Source organism: Podarcis bocagei (assembly GCF_964188305.1).
Source record: "Podarcis bocagei genome assembly, chromosome: 8".
NCBI classification, from domain to species: domain Eukaryota; kingdom Metazoa; phylum Chordata; class Lepidosauria; order Squamata; family Lacertidae; genus Podarcis; species Podarcis bocagei.
In genome coordinates this window covers 36,680,896-36,701,677 of record NC_138133.1, presented here as the reverse complement: position 1 = coordinate 36,701,677, position 20,782 = coordinate 36,680,896, and the positions used below count along the sequence as shown (strand labels likewise).

At 42.0% G+C, this 20,782-nt stretch overlaps 1 protein-coding gene and 1 long non-coding RNA gene across 3 annotated transcripts in view; one reads left to right on the top strand and one right to left on the bottom strand.

Annotated features, from left to right (window-relative positions):
- Positions 1 to 5,031, top strand: part of ZNF407 (zinc finger protein 407) — a 334,010-nt gene extending 328,979 nt beyond the window's left edge. Inside the window, exon 9 of the mRNA XM_081205774.1 lies at positions 3,406 to 5,031. Within this exon, the coding sequence (XP_081061900.1) occupies positions 3,406 to 4,769 (1,364 nt within the window). The 3' untranslated portion in view covers positions 4,770 to 5,031. The remainder of the gene's footprint in view (positions 1 to 3,405) is intronic.
- Positions 1 to 20,782, bottom strand: part of LOC308593467 — a 138,235-nt gene that overhangs the window by 53,511 nt on the left and 63,942 nt on the right. For both annotated transcript variants that reach the window (XR_014010960.1, XR_014010961.1), the window contains exons 4-5: positions 5,904 to 5,975; positions 3,087 to 3,243 (exon numbers count right to left, since the gene is read on the bottom strand). This is a non-coding gene — a long non-coding RNA (uncharacterized lncRNA). The remainder of the gene's footprint in view (positions 1 to 3,086; positions 3,244 to 5,903; positions 5,976 to 20,782) is intronic.

Below are 20,782 nucleotides of genomic sequence, written 5' to 3'. Positions count from 1 at the left end.
TGCTGCTGAACAGTACAAAGCCAGTGTCCTACAATGTCATACACCAGTAACTGCTGAGCCTACTATTGGATAAATACATCATTTTATGGAACATTGATTGTTCTATAAACCCAATGGAGTATTATGCTCTATGATCAAACCATTTAGATTGTGTGTAGAGCACAGAAAATGCCATATTCAGGATGGTACTAAAAGTGCCATTTGTGTATTTTATGGATGTCATTACAGGGGAAACTTCCCTCTGTAGGCCCTGTTTACTGCAAAAAATTTTAGACTGTAATGACATTTTTCATTCACAACGTATGCCTTCAAGAGAGGGGGCCCTTGTTTTATTTGTTTCATTCGAGTTGACTGCACAAATCCTGTACATTTTAATTAAATGTGAGGTTAACAAAAGAATAAGGTATTTATTCTGGGAGGGTGGGGGCAGGGAAATGAAGACGGTAACAAAAAATAATACAGACACACACAAGAAAGCAGTCTGTCCCTGGGTTCAAAAATGCAGCTAAACCTCATTTGTACTCTTTATGAATCACATTAAACAACAAAGCATATCTTGCACTCTCGTTTAGCTAAGTAGGTGGCCTTTAAATATGAATAAAATGTGCAAATATAGATCTAATATGCTAAAATATTTGACATTTTTAGATTTTGAAAAAAAGAACAGCTAAAAATGCCAGTTGATAAATAAGGAATCTGTTGAAAATACAGAATTCTTGGAAAGAAACCAATTCTGTGATCATAGTACCTGTAGATATGAAACACCTCTATGGGGTTCTTTCCCCCCTTGGTTAGCATTGTTGCATCATTGTATTTTGTCAGTTTATAATGTATTTCTGTTCATTTTCACTTTTTAATGACAGGCCATCAGCAGCAAGTAAAGCTTTGTAATATTAATATATTTTTGCAGTTAAGTTTTATATTTGGCATGGCAAATATTTCCTATTCTCTTCCCCTGTCTCCACCAACACTGCCCCCAAATAAAATGTTAAAATGCAAGATTTTTGTAATACAGCTTCACTTAATATTACATTTGGAATGGTGATGTTTATAACTAAAGTGAAAATAAAATAAATGTGTTGACTAGGAAGGTTAAAAATACATCTTGCCATAACTAACCCTCAAAACACACCTTTAAAATTGCATATTTCCTCTATTAGATTCAGTCTTCTCAAAACAAAGGAAATCCATTCAATTCCACATATTACATTTACCATGAAGATCACTAAAATTGAAGTTGATGTTCCCAATAAATTTTTGGTCCAGTTAAAATTTAAACTTACAGTACAGATTCCCATTAGTTTAACTGACACTTGAACTTCTACACAGCTCAACATTAATTCATTATAGTTGAAATGGAAGAATCTTCAGTGGGTGAATCTTTTACAATCTGATTGAGGCTGTTACATTTTATAGGATCCATTTTTCAAAGCACTACTGACAGCACTCGAAGTTATTAAATTGCTGAATCAAAAGATGGACCTGCAATCGCATTTATGAACTGTGATGGAATAGCTGGGGTTGCACTGAGCCGAGGTTAAGATGTTGGTGTAGTTAAGCTTCATCACACCCCTTTAGTGACAGCAGTATTTACCCATGTAGTTTACTTTAATGGTCAGGAAGTGGCTTAACTCACCTCTGGATTCAAATAGATTAAGCAAGCAGTCAGAATGGCATAATTATCAGTGCTGCAAGGAATTTACAGGATAACTCAACCCCCACGGGACTTCCCATTCAATTGCCGAGTAAAGACTGGAGATGCATAAATTCACAGATGCAGCATTTACCTCGGAAGCAAAGGAAGGGGATGTCTTTCTTTATCTTCTTCCCTTTTTACTTCCCTAAATATCACAATCTCATATTGTGTGTGTCCATTGTAAGATTTTGATCTGAGGAATTATTTTGACTGATGGCTACATAAAAATAGGATTTGTGGTGGTGTTTGGATTTGAGACCATATCATTGCAAGGCTCATCTTACATCATGTCAACAAAGCCAGACTCCTGAGAGAATTAATTACGCTGATTCTATTATGAAACACAGATGAGTTCTGTTTTTTTTCTTAATTGTCTCTTTGTGCTGATTTTCTCCTTTCTACTATTTCTCCAAGTTGAATGCCTTGAGTATGCTCATGCCCATAGAGACAAACAGTTATAAAAAGACGTAGCCGCCATTCTCTGTTTCCCTGTAGTCCTTCCTTGCCAAAATTTAATTCATCAGTGAGTGTCGGATCAATCATGTTGTATCATTGGGGGGGGGGGCACTTTTCGAGTACAGGTGTCACGATCTCATTCTGATAAAGAGCTCTTTCCTCATAGTTCCCCTTTCCTCCTCCCCCCCCCCCAGGCTTTGTGCCTGGCTTTGAGGTTTATATCCTGGCTTCTTAAACCACAGTTTCTCATGACATCCAAGCCAGGAAACTCTGGTTTCATCATTCACAACATGGCTTGTAACAGTGATGAAACCACACATTTCCTTGCTCAAGTGTCATGTGAACCCGTTGTTTAATAAGCCGTGTTAGAAGTGCCAACACTGGGCACATGAGAGGAGGTGGGTAGAGGAGCAACAAGGGCGAATTTCATTTGTTATACTACCTTTTACTCAAGGAGCTCAAGGCAGCATACATGGTTCTACCCTTATCTCATCCCAACAACAGAGGCAACACTTTATTCTGGGGTTGATAAACCATGGGCCATTGGCTTGAAATTGTGACAGCTGGGCCAATGTATTTGCTTTCAGAAATAAGCACAAGAGATAACTGAAACCGACTTTGTTCAAGTGAAATCAATGTCATTAATAACATTCCTTTTTTAAGGCACTGTGGCTATGGTATGTATTACTACAGTTGGAAAGATTTCAAATTCCCAAGCAACTTGAATAAAAAGATAGTTTTCTAATAATGACTGGGTCTTTTTTATTAATAAATTCAGTGCTGTTTGTTTCATTCAGATTTGTTTCATTTGCCAGAATGTAATCGGTTAAAAAAAGTAAAATATAGAAATATAACTGCCTGTTTTTTTAAAAAAAAAATCTGTATCTTTTATTATGGTGATAAAATGCTATCCATGATAAGTTTCAAGACTCACGTTCTGATGATTCTGGTCCAGATCACTTGATGTAGACACAGCCTTTAGAAATCTCCTTTATAGATCTCAGAATGGTCACTGATGAAAGCAGGTTTCTGAACACAGTGGACCCAACAGGGCTCTTTGTTTTGTTTCATCTTGTGTTTCTGGATATTCACTTTGGAAATAATGATACAGTATTTATTTAGACCTGTACTTAAATTATTGGTTTAATTTGCAATTTAGACCCCCAAAATATTAATTCAGATTATTAGTATTTTGACTTGGTATTTCCCCCCATTTTCATCTTTAAATCAACCTTTCCTTTTTTTCTTTTTAGGCATAGTTTCTAAGTCATACGAATGCCGGCTGAAGGGTCAGGGAGCTACATTTGTCGAAACCACCAGCCCTTTCACTACTGCAGCCCTTGATGAAATTTCTCCAATTAAAGATAAGTCCCTTCATGATGGCAGAAGACACCTGCAATCCACTGAACAAGTTCAGCAGGTGATTATTATTCAAGGATATGACAGCGATTTTGCAATTGATGCCTCAGTGGAGGAAACCGCAGCGGCTACGCTTCAGACTTTGGCAATGGCTGGCCATGTGGCACGGGTTGTCCATATTACGGAAGATGGACAAGTTATAACCACAAGTCAAAATGGCTCTCATGTGAGCACCATGATTCCAGGGCAAATACTCGCTGAACAACTGTCGGATGGGAAGACACAAGTGGTGGTTGTTGAAGGCCCTCTGGGAGGAAATGATATTGAAGATGCTGTTTCCATAGGAACAGCATCAGACCCTAGTAATACCATGGTGCAACAGATAATGAGACGAGAAATTTTAGAACCACCTGATGTAACTAGAGTACACCCGCCTGAGTCTGCCTCAGCACTAGATGCCTTGCTTTGTGCTGTAACAGAGCTTGGTAAAGCAGAGAACAAAGCAGAACTCCTTGACAGGGCACGATTTTGTCACAAAGAAGCATTACAAATGTCAAATCCAGAAGCAGACATTGTTTGCAACGACACTACGGCACAGGAAACACAAATGTTCCATGAAGCTCAAGAGACCGAGGAAGAGCGAGAACCCATGGAAGTAGTAACGCAGGTTGTGCACCCATCTACCATAATTGCATCTCAGGAGAGAGCTCAGGTCACCTTCAAGAAGATGGTTGAGGGAGTGCTCCAATTTGCTGTGTGTGATACAGCTGCAGCTGATCAACTGATAAAAGAAGGTGTCACTCAGGTTATCGTGAATGAGGAAGGAACTGTGCATATGGTGGCTAGAGAAGGTTCTCAGATAATAATGCAAGAAGCTGGCAGTCATGCCCTAAGGGTCCAAAGTGAACACATGGACCTGGTTGAGTCTGATGGAGAAATTTCACAAATCATTGTCACAGAGGAAATCGCTCAAGCCATGGTTCAAGATTCTAACGCCAATTTCTCTGATGGTCCAACCCATTACATTGTAACAAGATTACCACAGGAGATTGAGGATGAGTCTGGAGTATACTCACATGCTGTGATAAAGACAGATGAGCAGCAAGAGATTGTGCAGACTGGTACTGTTATAAATTCCAATAATGTATGTGATGGAAATGCTGAACACCTAGCTAGTATGGTCATTTTTACAGAAGATTGCTCACAAACAGCTATTATCCAGGGCCAAAGAGATAACAATGAACTACAAGAAGCATGAAAGAACTCTGTCTTTATGGGTTTGATAAAAGACAACATTGAACATTTGGTGACATGATATTTCATGTTTAATTTGTAAAGCATTCTTTAATGGTCTTTGTACATCCAGGTACTCAACACATTTTGTGTGACGTTAGCAAGAGCAGGTGGGAATGCTAAACAGAGAGGGAATTGTCCATTTTTGCATAACTAATGTTGAAATTTGAGTACAAATATTGGCAGGTTTACAAAATAAAATTAAAACAGCAAAGGTATCAATTTAATTCTCTTCATTAGTTTGGTTAATTTTGTTTGCCAGTTCATTGCATTATGACATAGTAGACTTAAGTCTTTCTTGCGATTAATTATGTTAAACTTGACTTGTATGTACTTGCATATGGAGAGCAAACTAATATACATGCACCCATATTACCTAGTTGAGCCACACATTGACAATTTGTAAATTGAAGTTGGATTCTACATATGCAATCATTTCACATTCACAAATTGGTCAGGCATTCCAAACAACCCAGTTATTCCTACTCAAAATACAGTTTTTTGAATGAAATAATCTCATGACATGTGTTAACTTACATTTCTTTGAATATATTAGGCTTTTTTAATTGCTCTCCCCCCCCCCAATTTGACTTCAGTCAATCCTCCAAGATCAAAACTTAACTAAAACCTCTGTTGAAGTTTTCACAAAAGAACCTGTTGATTCAGAAAGGCCTTAATACCTATAACTTTTATATACAGTAATGACTTCATTTGAAATCTTTATTCAGTTTTTTTAAACTAATAGAGCTTCACATAGCTACAATTCTGCAGTTCATTTTGTCAATGACTTTTGGAAACATTAGATAAGGTTTCTTCTATATAAAATTCTGCCATTGACCTTAACAAGTGGGAAAGAGTTGATCTGGCACTTATATCTGGATCAGAATCTTGATTATCTAGTTGTGGATAAGTTCTGAGTTTTCAGTGCAAGCTCCTGTTGAAAAGATCCAAATGCTTTTGTTTTGTCTAAGAAATCTAAACTATGATATGGATGGGGTTGGGTTGTTTTTGTTCTTTTTTTCAATAAAACAATAGCACTAAAAGGAGTATTGTCATTTTTAAAAATATTAGGCTGTCATTCCACACCCAGTGTACTCACCAGAACTTAGTTGAGTTGGGGTGGTCACCATAACCAGGGGCTGGATCTCTCTGTGTCCCTGTGTTTGCGTGGCTGGGAGAGATGAAGGAATGAAGGAGTTGCAACTATTAGGTGTACTTGTCTTGTTTGTTTTGGTGCAAAGGGTATAAATCAAGCAGAATTCATATTCAACTTCTGACTGAACTTCAGACCACCAAATATAGAAAAGACAGGGCACAGTAGTCTATTCTAGAATTAACTGCTTAAACATCTATATCCCAGGGTGCTGCATAGAACACGTGCTTCTATGCAGGGTGGCAGATGCTTTGCTGTTGTTTTTATTTTCCAGGTTGGATATGTCAGATCAGCCAAAAAGGGGGGTGGGGAGAGAGAAAGAGAAAGAGAGAGCATAAAAAAGACACAGAGATTCATAATTAGCCGAGTTTGACTTGCTCATCCTTCTTAAATGTGACAGGCTGCTCACTTCTTCTTAAATACTGTCTTCAGCAAACGGTGACAGGATCAACTTCCGTTTGTTATCAGGATAAAGGTGACCTTTACAAAATGATGGCCCTCTGCAAGATTCTCACAGATGCTCAAAGGAATGTTTTTCATTGAAAAGATTTCTTCTTGATCATTTTGCCTGTTAACTGGAGCCCTCTGGTCTTGTGGCTTGGATGCTAATTCTTAGCTATGCTCAGTCCTGTATGGCTAACCTTTCCGCTGCAGTACAGGGTGTTGACATTGACATGCTGCAGTTTACCATTTGTGATTTATTTAGGATAAATATGTCTCAGGTGGCATTTAATCCTTCATAAAACCAGTGTAGCCTGCAGTGTCAAACCAGCAATCACATTGTATGCACAATGAAAAGAGCAGACCTTTGCATAAAGGGGGGGGTGCAAGAAGTGTTCTCCGGCTTGGGAGTACTGAGAATGGATTCTCTGGAATCCTAGATTAATAAGACATGTCCCTTTGCCTAGGAGCAGATCCTGTCTGTTACCACCCAGCTCAGATCACTGCCCGCTCTGCAGTACGTTACTACATGTGTGTGTATGTCAGGAACTGGGCTTCTGCTCGTTCATAAACTCTTAAAACATATTTGTCAGCAGAAACTCTTCCATATTTGCACTATTGAATTTTCCACCTTGTTTCCTTCCCATGTTTTCAATTCCTCCAGAGTAGGAGGAAGTGCAACATCCAGGGATGTGGCTCCCAAGGTGATATCTTAATTTACACATGACAGGTGCATTCTCCAATCCAGAGTCCCCAAGGTAGCTGCTAGAGATGGAGGACTGAGCAGGAAAAAGTTGGCTGAAGCTCAAATTCCATCAGTCAGTTTCTACAACAGAGCTGACATCCCACTACCAAAATTGGGCCTGACCAAGTCAGAGACTCCACGTTGCTTACAATTCTCAGCATGCCTAGCAAAATATGAACATATACAGCCTCAGGCACTAAACTAGGTCCTAGTGCCTGTCAACCACGCAGAATTGGGCTAATGGGAGTTGTAGTCTGATGGCTTTTGGAAGGCACTTTGTTTACCATCATTGTCCTACTGTCTTAAGGCCAGTAAGAAGTTCTTGGAATCCTAAGCAATGAAATTATTTCATGGACCATTTTTGCCAGAGGTACAAAAATGTAGGCTTGGCTTACTAGCCACCATCCATTTGGCCACGCTGCCAACTCCACCCCAGCCACACACATACCCAACTCCTTTGGCATAAGCTTTAATATGAGCTGCTCTGAACAGTTTCAAATGGCGTGTCGTAGCATCAGAACAAGGGGGATGATTGTGAAGAGGGTAACTGTGCAAGTGTACTGTATTTTCCTCCACTGCAGCAAGTTCCAGCTGAGAAGGCAAGGCTCCTTGGTTGATATGAGCCAATTGATCTTCTCTTTGTAGAAACTTAACAAGTAGGAGAGAGGGGAAATGGAAAGCTCTCCGTCAAATAGCTGCAGCCTTCCCCAGTGAAACACATACCTTCTAGCATACTGTCTCCTGCCACATTTTGGAAGAAAAGTACCTTGAAAGCAAATTCTTAAAAGAAACACCTGAAAATTCTTTTTAGCTAAAGTGAAACCCAAAAAGCCCAAAGCTAAATGCTGTTCTGTCTCCCAACCAGATGAGGTTCACCATGGAAGTTAGATGAACTGGAGTCAAATAGCTGATGTGCCAAGAGGTCTGCACATGTGGGTTGTGAACAGTGCTGCAGGCATTGTTGTCATTTATAAATGCTATCTTTGCAACCACAGTGTTGATGGCAAAATCCTTCAAGAGATGTATTTGTTATGATTGTAGGCACAATTGTGTTGGGGTAGTGCTTCTTCTCAATGAACCTTCTTGCCCAAGGCTTGTCCAAGTTTGCATTGGAAGAATCTCCCCTTTTAGAAAAAGCACAGAGGACCAAGAGGTAGGGGATCGAGCTACTGGCAAGATGAGAAGACTCAGCAGTAGCAAGTAAGCCCCAACAGACACAACATTTTTTGGCTAGGACTTTCTGCCTTGTATGTTTCCTGAGCAAAACTGTTATAAAGAAACCCAGAGAAGAAAAACTTGTCCTGAACTCTAAGGCAGAGTTAAGATCAAGTGAACAAATTATGTAACAGAAAAAGGTCATTCATCGGGTGAAATAAAAATGGAAAAGTGAAATTTTCAAACACATACACACCCTATTTTACACTACAATATTAGCCCATAATTTCAAATAGGTACATGGCTCACTTTAAACAGCCTACTTCTGTTCAATCTTGTTGAAGAATACAATTCTTTTCTCTGCTCCTCTTGGGTGATATCATTTTATATGAGGAAAAAAGTTAGCTCAGATGGCAGTTATGCGTTTCGGAAGCACCTTCTAATCAGGGATTGGTGATTCATTATTAGCTTCAGCAGGCGATCCATCTGACATGTAAGGGGGAAAAATTAGCAGCTGTCACTGCATGATGAGTTAATTTCCTGATAGGTCTGACACTGAAAAGCCATTTGAAGACATGGAGATGGCTGATGAGAAAACCTGGTGCTGCTTTATAATTGGAGAGAAAGAAAGGGCATAGAGACAGAACAATTTGCAAAGGAGGGGTTCAGGCTAAGCTACAAGTGGTGGCGGCTGTTTGTCTGTTTGCTAGAAGGGGCTCTTCACAATCATCCACATTGCTGGGGCACACCCACATTAGGCACTTATTACCCTGAAATGGAAGCCATCTATTTCCTTGTTGCTTTGTGTTGCTATTTTCAATGGTTTGTAATTAGTGTACTCAGACAGTTTTACTCCTTACAATCTGTGCATATGCTGGGTGCAAGCATGTGGTTGGGTTGTTCTGCGGGTGACATAGAGAGCTGACATTTTAGTGGGAAGAGGAGAAAATGAGGTTCTGCCTCTTGTACTTTTTTGCTGCTATTTTCTGTAATTGCAGCTGCAGATTTCAGTCATAGAAATAAATGAATTTAATCGAAATGGTGATGGTGATGATGGTGATGATGATGATGAAGAAGAAGCATTCCAAGGGGAAGAGATGGTAACAATAAGCATTACATAATATGAATTGCAAAAAAGTGAGAGAAAATGTCTAAAAAGACTGCTTTCCCGTTCACAACTACCTGGAAGTTTCATTGATTGTGCTGATAATGTACAATTGGAGGACATTTAACATATTTGGTTAATCAGAAGTTTGGATGAATGAAAGCAGCTCTATACTTGGTTATGTATAGATTGAGTTAAGTGGGCAGCATAGACTAATCACATATGACTAATTACACATGTGAACCAGACACTTAACTGTGCAGTCCTATACTGTATATATTTACTCAAAAGTAAATCCACTTGAGGTCATACATGCACATTGGGTGTGTGCACACACATGCAACGGTCCTGATTAAACAAATTCCACCCATTATTATGCTACAGTTTTTCTAGTTTTGCACATAGAAGGGAGATAATCCACTTCCATTGTATTGTACAATAGCAAAGCTGCATTATACTAGAGTAAATGAATATGGTGAAGTGGCCAGAACAAACAGCATCACATCATTTTTTCCAGTGGCGTGCAGTCACTGGACTAGAGGAACTAGGCTAGTCCCCTAAATGTTCCCAGTAAATTAGAGTATTAAAGTATTAAAGCCTGGTGACTCCTTGCCAAACCTGGGAAGCTTCTGACTGGTTTAGGGAGGGAGGTACAATGCTTACACACGTGGTGTCGGGACACCACAACATCACATGCATAACATCCCCTGCCCCATCATCCACACAAGCTAGTGCCTCTGGCCGTAACTGTTCCTCTACAAAAAATTTCACCACACACCACTGCTTCTTTCCCACATTAGTCCTTTCCCAATCTAGTGGGGCCAGGGCAAGCATTAAAGAAACGGTGCTACCATAGTAGGAGATGACATGGTGGGGCAGCAATGCTTACCTGATCTCCCAACAGCTGAGTCACTGCTGTTCTCTGGGAGGGGAAGGGCAAGTTGGCAGTGTGTTTGTGCTGTTTGTACTGCACCAACCTCCCTGCTGTCTCACTCTTCTCTCTGCTGGTAAGCAGCAGCAACGCAACAGCCAGGAGGTCAGGTAAACAATGACGACCCACCACACTGTCTACTACAGCATGAGAGGTCTGTATTCAGCAGCCTTCAGTGACACTGCAAGACATGTACGCAGAACCTATAGCCCTCCAAATGACAGTATTCCCAGTAAGCCCCCTTATCATGCCCACACAGTTTTGCAAAACTTCAAGGTTGACAGGGTAAAAGGAAATTGCCAGCTGCCTTTCTTAGGTAAAAAGAGATAGCTGCTCCTCACAGGGACGCTTTCTCCAAGGCCCAGCTTGCTACATATGGAGAGGACAGAGGAACATGCATTCTTCCTCCATGGCTGCCCTTGGCCCAGAGCATCCTCTGAGCCAAGCAAATATGAGAACAAGGCTTTGTTCCATAACTTACAAAGCAACCTTGTGGAGCACTAGCCTTTCTCTCATTATCTAAGCTGGACACAGTGAAAGCAGCAGCATTAGCTCCTAGAACCTACTGATGCAACCACTGGTGTCAAATCCTGGCCCCAGCTGAGAGTGTCATTCCACTGAGCATTTCCCCAAGACATTTTGCTCCTTAAGACAGAACATCAAACTGCAGCCCCACCCATGCCCTCTGTCAAAGTGCATAGTGCCGAAGACCAACCATGCTATTTTGGTATCTGAGGCAGAAAATTCTATGAGCACCTTTCTTCTACTCTCTCCAGCACTCAAAAGAACAATAAATGAAAGCATTGCCCTCTCATGACACTCAATATCATCTACAGTGGTGCCCCGCAAGACGAATGCCTCGCAAGACGGAAAACCCGCTAGACGAAAGGGTTTTCTGTTTTGGAGGTGTTTTGCAAAACAAATTTCCTATGGGCTTGCTTCGCAAGACGAAAATGTCTTGCGAGTTCCTGCAGGTTTTCCCCCTCCCCCCCTTTTCCCCAAGCCGCTAAGCCGCTTATCAGCTGATCCTAAGCCGCTAAGCCGCTTAACAGCTGATCCGCTAAGCCGCTTATCAGCTGATCCGCTAAGCCGCTTAACAGCTGATCTGCTAAGCCTGCTAAGCCGCTAATAGCGCTAATCCGCTAAGCCGCTAATGGGCTTGCTTTGCAAGACGGAAAAAACCGCAAGACGAAGAGACTCGCGGAACGGATTCTTTTCGTCCTGCGAGGCACCACTGTACTTGAGGCTGCTACCTCACTCTGCCCAATAGTAGAACTGGCCCTGTAATAACCCACAGCATTATTTGCCACTGCCTGTAGAAAAGGGTGTGCTCAGCACATTGATACCAGAACAGATAGCATGTGGTTACTGTTTTATGTGACAGTTCCCCTGCCCGTGTGTGTGTGTGTGTGTGTGTGTGTGAAATTCATCACTGCAAAATTTAGACGTGTGAATTTTGAAGGATGACTGCATTCTGGTGTACACATTGTTCCAGCAAATATGAACTAGTTTAAGTTCACCTTTAGATGCCAACTGAATCATTTCTCCCATCCTTACACCCAGATAGGTGTGCAGAGTTGCCTTTTTAGAGCAGGGTTGTGGAACCTGTGACCCTTCAGAGGTTGCTTGGCTCCAATGCCAGCCAGCTCCAGCCCTCACTGCCACATGCCAGGGATGATGGGAGGCATCATCCAGCAACTTCTGGAGAGCCAGTTTAGCCACCTCTGCCTTAGACTAATAACAATGCTATTTGAAATATTTGTTGATTACCAATTTTAGCAGTTGCTTTCCAAAGAACCCCCGGTGTGCTCCTGCTGCCATGATTGTAGATCTCTTAATGTGTTCCTGTAGGAACAGAGCGTCTGTGCCATGCATTTCTCTTTAATTCCTCTTCCCCCATTATGCATAAACTTGGAAGCAATTCACTAAATGCATTCAGATGCATGTCACCTGCAGATGTAAAACACATCTGGTACACAGAGTTCTTTGCAAATGCAATGGAAATCAGTAGCTACAGAGGCAAAACACTGGAAAACTCACTAATGTGCTGCTCTTCAAAACAACAATCCATATGTATGTGTGTCCTCAAAAGGACACAGGAGCAACAATAAGGAAGAGGATGTGTTTGCACTGTGCATTATGTGCATCAGGTCTTTGTAAGATGCTGTCCTTTCTGCTTTGTAGGATGCACCAGGTCCTCTCTGCTGTGAAAGTGTAAGAAATTTTGCCAGAACCCTGCTGGGCTGCTCCAATCTGGCGCTGCATTTTCCTGTCACTGGAGGTGTGGAGAAGACTCGTGTTTTCTCTTCAGCATATGGCACCAACTGCTGGTGTTTCTGCAGCTATGAAATCCAGATGCCCACCTCCAGGATGATTCTCCCTGGTTAGGGACATCTGGGCATCACATCCTACTTCATCACTCTTCCCCCTCCCACTGCCACCTTAATGGTGTACGTATTTATCAGGCTTGTCTGGAGATCGCTGAAAAGGCCAGCACAGCTGCCTGGCTACCCCATTCACCGGGATATTTTAAGCGGCATGTAAGGCTCCCCCCCCCCCTCAAATCCATCGGCCTGCTGGAAAGCAACGCTGAGAGAATTCCTCTCTTGGCTGTAAAATTTATGGTCTGTGGCAGTGCCTGACATTTCCAGGGGAAATGCAAACACCTGGAGATTCTCCAGGAATCATTTTTACTTCTGAGACATACTGGGAGGCTGCAATTCAATTGAAATAGGCTTCTCCATTTAGAGAGGTCAGGCAAGATTTCAGTAGGAAGTAACACTTGGTGTTTCTGCACACAGCTCCTCCTGCCCCCCAATTCTGATATTCATTTTCAGACTTATTCACTACATACAGTATTCATTCTGATCTTTGTTATTGTCCCACTAGAAATATGATGGGCCTGATAAGGTTTTCCAGTTGGCTTTGTACTAGTGTGACTTCATTGGATTCTGATATATGACACTCTGCAATGAGATCAATCAAGCCTTGCGTCCACTGACAAAAGGTGCTTTTTCCTTAGTAAAGCTATCCTATATCTCTATAATAATTTTCACCCTCCCCACCACTCCATCACACAAACTCTCTGTTGTCTGCAGCTTGTGATACCACAAAAATGGGTGCTACTTCTGCTCTTTTCTGCAAATGGAAGCTTATGATGTTGTTAAGTAAAAACACATCTCTAAAAGAAAAAAAATGGAAACTTTCACCTAAAAGGGGGGATCCCCTTTGACGTTACCTTCTTTTCCAAAAGGTAGGTAGGTAGGTAGGTAGGTAACTAGATAAGTAGATAGATAGATAGATAGATAGATAGATAGATAGATGATAGAAAATTTGGTTTAAAATCCCAAGATCCTAGGTGCTTTTTTCTTTTCTTTTTAAAGACCCGAAATACATACTTGGGAAATGGATCAGGCACTATTCTTAAGATGCTGAATTTTTGTTGTTGTTTTTTGCATTTGGAGTATTTTGCATTAGGAGTATTTGGCTAAAGCAATCACTGTGATATGATGCAATATGTTATAAATGGCTTGCATATCAGCTATAGAATACAGAAACATTTTAGAACCGGTATTTATGAAAAACATATGGTCTAGGGGGAAATGCATATGTGTTGTTGTTGTTCTACTAATCACAAATATTTCCTTGTTGTATCCATGCAACACTGTAATCCACACACATACAAAAGGGAAGGGGGCAGAACTGAAGTTGGTGTCCTAGACTAACAACAACAACAACAATAATAAATTTTATTTATATCCCGCCCTCCCCAGCCAAAGCCGGGCTCAGGGCGGCTAACAACAATAAAATAATACAACATTCTAAAAACATTTCATTATAAAAATTAATTAAAATCAAATTAATGGCAAAAATTAAGCAAAACTTCTGTGCAGATTGCCAAAGGATCCCATTCTACCTACACCCCATGGCTGTCATCCTCCAGATCAGTCACAGGAGGTGATTTAACATAGGGAGGAGGGTTTTGTGCCCCTGTACAACTCAACTGGAAGAAAACAGAGTGAATTAGGGTGAAAATCTTACTGCACACAACATTTTGCACAACAAGGCTCATTTGGGAGTATGTCATGAGGCTTGCTAAATCGAAAACAAACCAAACCAAACTATGGGAATAAATAGCATCATATTAGATGTTTGCTGTAGGGCATTAGCTTACAGGAAATATATCCAGAAAGCTTTTCCCATTAATGTATAAGGAACCTGTGTGTGGCTTCATTTTATACAAAGAGGTATTTTGAGAAAATGAGTTGAATGGATTTGTGCATGACAAAACAGGTACTCTATATGTTCACATGTGAATGCGCATGTGTTTTCTACATGATTTTTACCCTGTGCAGCAAAGAAACCCTTAACTCACAAATGAACCCATCTTTAGAATACCCCATCAAGCTGCCTGACAGGGCAAACACCCCCCCCCCCCCGAATTCAATGGCATTTACTCACAAGCAATGGCATTGTAAATGTGAGTTGAGCTCCAAACTGAGCTTATGGTAAAGTATAGTAATTACTCCATTTCTTCACCAAGTGCCAAACTTAGTCCAAGGTGTGGGGAGCCTTTCTCCCTCCAGATATTGCTGAACTGCAACTCCCATCATCCCAAGCCATTGGTCATGCTTGCTAGGAGTAGTAGGAGTTGTAGCTCAGCAGCAACTGGAAGGAGAAAGGCTCCCCACACTTGCTCAGTACAGATCAATTCAAATCAATCTAAGCTTATAAATGTTAAATTCACTGACATTTCTTTAAAGTTGCTACTTCAGGATATTATGGGGTGCATTCAACATGGTGGTAAAAAGAGCATTCCATCAGCACAAGGATTTTCATCATGCTAAACTTCATATAAGATGTTCCTTAGATGAGTCTTCATCTTTCCTACCTGTATTATCTGCAGTCTATGTATGGGCTGTCTGGAGTGTAAGGGGAGGGATAGTACCACTGGTGGGGGACACGTCGTGTTCTTTTTGGGGTAATTTGTCTACCTTTGGTCCCCACCCTGCACTCAGCTCTCACCTGTGGCTCCTAGAAGCTGTCAGCATGTGACAGCGGCCACATCCCGGGAAACGGCTTAGACTGACTGGCTAAACCAGGTGAGGGGTGCCAATGTGTCTCAAACCATTGGTGAGTTAGGGACTTCCCCTGCATGTGAAGACAGGCTGCAGTAGATTGAGCGGACAAGACCAACAGCTGGTCCAATGGTCAAAAAGGTGGTTTCTGTAAGTGTGGGGCAGATGGGGTTCATCAACCTGGCGAGATAGCCCATCTAGGAGAAGGAAAACTTTGATCCTAAACCACAACTGCCTTGCAGCTAGACCCATTCATGAGAAAGGCTTCGAGAGTAAACCCTGAGGAAAAATCCATACCCACTACCTTGCAGGACTTCTTCTGGAGAATAAAAGGCTAAGGAGTAAACACTACACAAAATCCAGAATGGAGTCCCTAAGACAGTTTGATGGTGTCTTGTACGCCTCCTTCTGGCAACTCCTGAAGCCAAGCTGGTGCCATATGTATTGCTCTGCTTTCTTTTGGAACACATAAGCAAGGCTAAGAGGGGGGACTTGCCGTCTGGGCAGCTCATAACCTCCATATATACTGCCGAGGCTTGTGCACCCGAGCAGCCACTTCAGTGCTGCTAACACAGCCAAAACAATACAGGAGGCAGCAGTTACGAGTCACTGGTCTCTGTGCTGTGATTCTCCAGCAGTTTGACTTCACCTCCAGAAGCACACTTCATTGTCTCTCAAGACAGAAGGATGCCAACAACAGTGGCATGTATTTCATACCTGACCATAGCACAGCTACACTATATCTGGTGACCAAGGAAGTTGTTGCATAGCAGCATCAACAACATATACTGTGCTGAGATCAAAATCCCAATATGGTGGGCGAGTCATGAGGACGTGCCCAGCACAGGACTCATTGTACTTCAAGGTGAGCACAGCAACTAAGATCAGGCTTTCAGTCTATATTAGGGATGGATCATAGAATTGTAGAATTATAGAGTGGGAAGGGAACACTAGGGTCATCTAGTCCAGTCTCCTGCAATGCAAGAACCTTTTGCCCAACATGGGATTTGAACCCACAACCCTGAGATTAAGAGTCTAATGCTCTACCAACTGAGCTATCATCTACCCTTTAAAATGAATCTGCTCATTTCAGTTTCTACCAGTTCAATTTGCCACATTTCTGTATCACTCTGCAATTTATTTATTTTTAAATAATCTCACAAAAATGTGTGTTTTAGTACACCTTCTCCTAATATACACAGATTGGTAATGTGGTTAAACAAATTTCCCATAAATTCCTCTAATGTTCATAACACTAATATGTGCATGCTTATGCAGACTTTAATATGAACAGCTTTGTACTCATTTTCAGCGGGAGAATGGCATTGTGAAATTCATGCAATTTCAAAGGATAGTTGTATTTTGGTTCACATATTTTGGAGAAATTGGAATCGAATTAAAATGTGAACCAAACCAAATTTATCCCCCATTCCTAGCTATATGCACAAGTGTAACATTTATCCCCCTGTTCAGTATTATTGAATCTTCAAGCTAGCTTGGATCTCCATTTTACTCTTCACCCTTACCATTGTCTCTGAGCACTTATCACTGAAGAACATGCCTGTTTTGACACAGAGATATCCAAAGGTATTACTGATGTAAAAACACCAGTGCAATGTTTTACAGCCTGAAACTTCTTTTACAATCCATATACAATGTCAAATGTGTCAGGTCAGTGATACTCTTAAATGGATATTTGACAGGATGTTTTAAAACCATTATGATGTTTCGTGTTAATCTAGGAAGGTCTGGAGAGCAAAGTTGTTCTAATATTAACAACTCTAATGGCTGTATAATAATTTAGATGGTTCCTTTAGACATTCAAGAGCATTTATATTCATGGCTTTACTTTTATTTTACCATTCATAATGGAAGCAAAATTCTGATATGAGTTTTTGGAACCAAGGAGATGCCAAGTAGGTCTATATTGAGCTAATTCTCAATTCTACTCAGAAAAATATTAAGTGTCTCTGCCTGCTGCATTCTAAAACTGAGCCTTTCCAAGATAGTCCTTTCTGTGTGCAGAAGGCAACCAGACTTGTACTTCCAGTACAGGCAGTGCTACATTGTCCACCATCACGCAAGGCTAGAAGGCCACATTGCACCCTTGGCTCTGTCCTCTTCCGCCTAGCTGCTGCTTGCTCACCACTCAGCCTGGCTGATGCTCAAATAAATGTTTAAGTGCAACCTGTGTGGTGCTTGTCCTGGCCTAGCTGCCTCTCTGCCTGCTTGCTCGGTGAGGATCTTTTCCTAACACTGCTGTCATGAGACAGGAGAATGTCTGACAGATTTGCAGTCAAATCTAACAATGCATATTCTTGTGAGTTAGCATGTGAAGGGCTGAGACCACAGAGCCACATTGCTGATAGGCTGACCATATAAATGTAATTGGTTGAGAAAGCTCTGTGTGATGTCATTTCCCCTCTTCTCTTGGGCGGGAAGAATCAAAGAAATATTTCCTGTTCCTTCCTTCCCTTCCTCCCTCTCTCTCTTCATTAGCAATGTCAGCAGATGTATATTCAACTGCTCCAGGATCAGGCACATGCCCAAGGCTGTTTCTACTGCAAATATTTTGCCTGCCTTTATTTATTTATCTGTTTGTTTGTTTGTTTGTTTGTTTGTTTGTTTTACTGTGGGTTAAACCACAGAGCCTAGGATTTGCCGATCAGAAGGTCAGCGGTTCGAATCCCCGCAACGGGGTGAGCTCCCGTTGCTTGGTCCCTGCTCCTGCCAACCTAGCACTTTGAAAGCATATCAAAGTGCAAGTAGATAAAAAGGTACCACTCCGGTGGGAAGGTAAACGGCGTTTCCGTGCACTGCTCTGGTTCGCCAGAAGCGGCTTAGTCATGCTGGCCACAGGACCCGGAAGCTGTACGCCGGCTCCCTCAGCCAATAAAGCGAGATGAGCGCCGCAACCCCAGAGTCGGCCACGACTGGACCTAATGGTCAGGGGTCCCTTTACCTTTTTTTATTTTGCTGCTGAGAATGAATGCATGACTATGAGTAAGCAAATCATATTTTAAACTTACTTCTCAGTCTGTTGTCTGATTCTTTGTTAAGTGGAGTAAGAAAGAAAGCCAGCTTGCTTCGCAGCAGGACTTATTAAAAGAAGCCTTCATAGTCTATTCCTTTGCTTTCCACTTTTCTGCTAAGGATGGGACTTTGAACTCTGCTCAGCCCTGTGCTTTAAATACAGTGGTAAGCTGATCTCTTTGTGTGTTCAGGGCACAAACATGGGTGCCTGGAGGGATAAATTGCTATTAATATATCCTCTCCTACCTATTAATATCCATCTGGGACTCTTGTTTAATAGGAATGGCTGAATTGGGGGTTAGAGGAACAGCCTCCAGAAGTGAATCCACAACCTGATTGGCTTACAGTAGAATTCTGGAATTAGCCAATCATGTGCAGCCCATTGTGTAAATAATGTATATAAAGCAGATACTGTGAGGGGACTTTTATTCATTCCTCCTCACCACTATGAGCTGAATAAAGAGCATGAAATCACTTTGCGACTCTGAGTATATTTCACTGGCGACGAAGGTGGGATCCCGCTGAGCTGACTGCCACACACAGCACCGCAGCACCGCCACCTGCCGCACCGCTGCCTCGCACCATATATCCAGGCTTCAGCTCCGGGACGCAAGGAACTCAGAATGGCAGCCAACAGCAGCTTCTCGCCATTCAACCCAGCATCTGGAGACTGGGAAGCGTACGCCTCCCGTTTCACCTTCCCCCTAGAAGCCAAAGGGGTCACCGACGAAGAAGACGCCAAGAAGAGGGCAATATTCTTCAGCGTCTGCGGAGAGGAGACGTTTGAAATCGCCTGGGCTCTCCTTGCGCCTGAAGACATCGCTACTGTTCCATACAAAACAATAATGGAACAGCTGAAGGGGCACTTTTCGCCGCAGCCCTCAGTGGTGGCTCGTCGAAATGCCTTCTACGCAAAGCGACAAGCCACTGGGGAAACCATAACTGGGTTTGTGACCTCTCTCCGCCAAGCCGCCTGGTTCTGCAACTTCTCAGAGCTGGAGAACATGCTTCGTGACCGCCTCGTCGGTGGACTGAAGGATGAGAAGCTGCAACGACGCCTCTACACTAAGAAGGACCTAACATTCCAGGTCGCTCTGGAGGAGGCCCTGGCGACGGAAGCTGCTGAGAGGTCGACGCAAGAGGCACGGCCGAGCCTGCCATCCCAACCGAGAGTCCACCACGAAGACCTCACCGACGACTCAGGATCCGACAGGGAGGAGGTGCACCGAGTACAGCAGTATATTTCAACTGCATAAGAACTGTGGGTGACAATCCCTTCAGCCCCCTTTTAACCAAAAGAACTTGTCAAACAGAGTAAAACTCTGTGGAAGTCAGCAGCTAGTGGAGTTCACCACTAGACTGGACTTCCTCTAATGATACATATTAATACCACAACAAAGAAGCCCCTTTAAGAATCATGGGGCCTGTTCATACACTGCATTTTTCTGTCCACAGGGACAGTCCCATTCTTCCCCCAGATACTCAGAGAACTAGATATAATATATGGAGCAGGTAATCACAACGTTGTGTTTTCGAGCCACTGAAACTGACAGATTTGTTGCCATCTATATCCCTGATTGTCAGACTCCCACATTACGTTGAACCGCATATCCAAGGAAGGTCAGGACTACCTGGGGAACAAATAAGGTATTGTGTGAGCCAGCCCTTAGGATGATGCAGAATAACTAAATTGCTCCCATATTGTACGAGAAAGATAAATATTCATAAAAATGTTGGTGTGCTAACACAGCACCGATAATTCAGATGTATCTGTGTGGAATTAGTTTATAATACATTCCCTGCTCCCTTTCCCTTTCCTGCTTCCTCTTCCTTTTAAATCTTTTTAACTCCTCGCTTTTTACTGCTAATCATTTTTCCTCTTTGCTAATGATGCTAACCTTACAGCCTTCTGCAGGCTGACTTGTTTCATGTCACCCTTCAGTTTAGTTCTCTCTCCCTTCCACTTCACTCCTCTTCTTCACGTTGCCCACTTTTGTTAAGTCACAAAGCAAGATTAAGTCTATTGAATGCCAGCTTCCCCCCACTCTTATGCCACCCCATCCAGTCTTGAATATTATTTCAAAGGCATTTTCAAGTTTGATGGTATTCTGGCATAGCTGCTTCCATTATTTTCTTATCATCATCATATTGTATTTTCCTCCTCTCTCTCCCTCCCTCTCTTTTGCATCCCAGTTTATATGTGCTCTAATAGCTCTCTTGAGTCCAAGAAAAGGTTCCCTACTGAGGTCGACACAGTTTAAAGGATGGACTTCCTATACTAACATCCATGTCTATTTATGTATTTAGTACTTCCAGACTGTCCATCCTTAAGGAGCA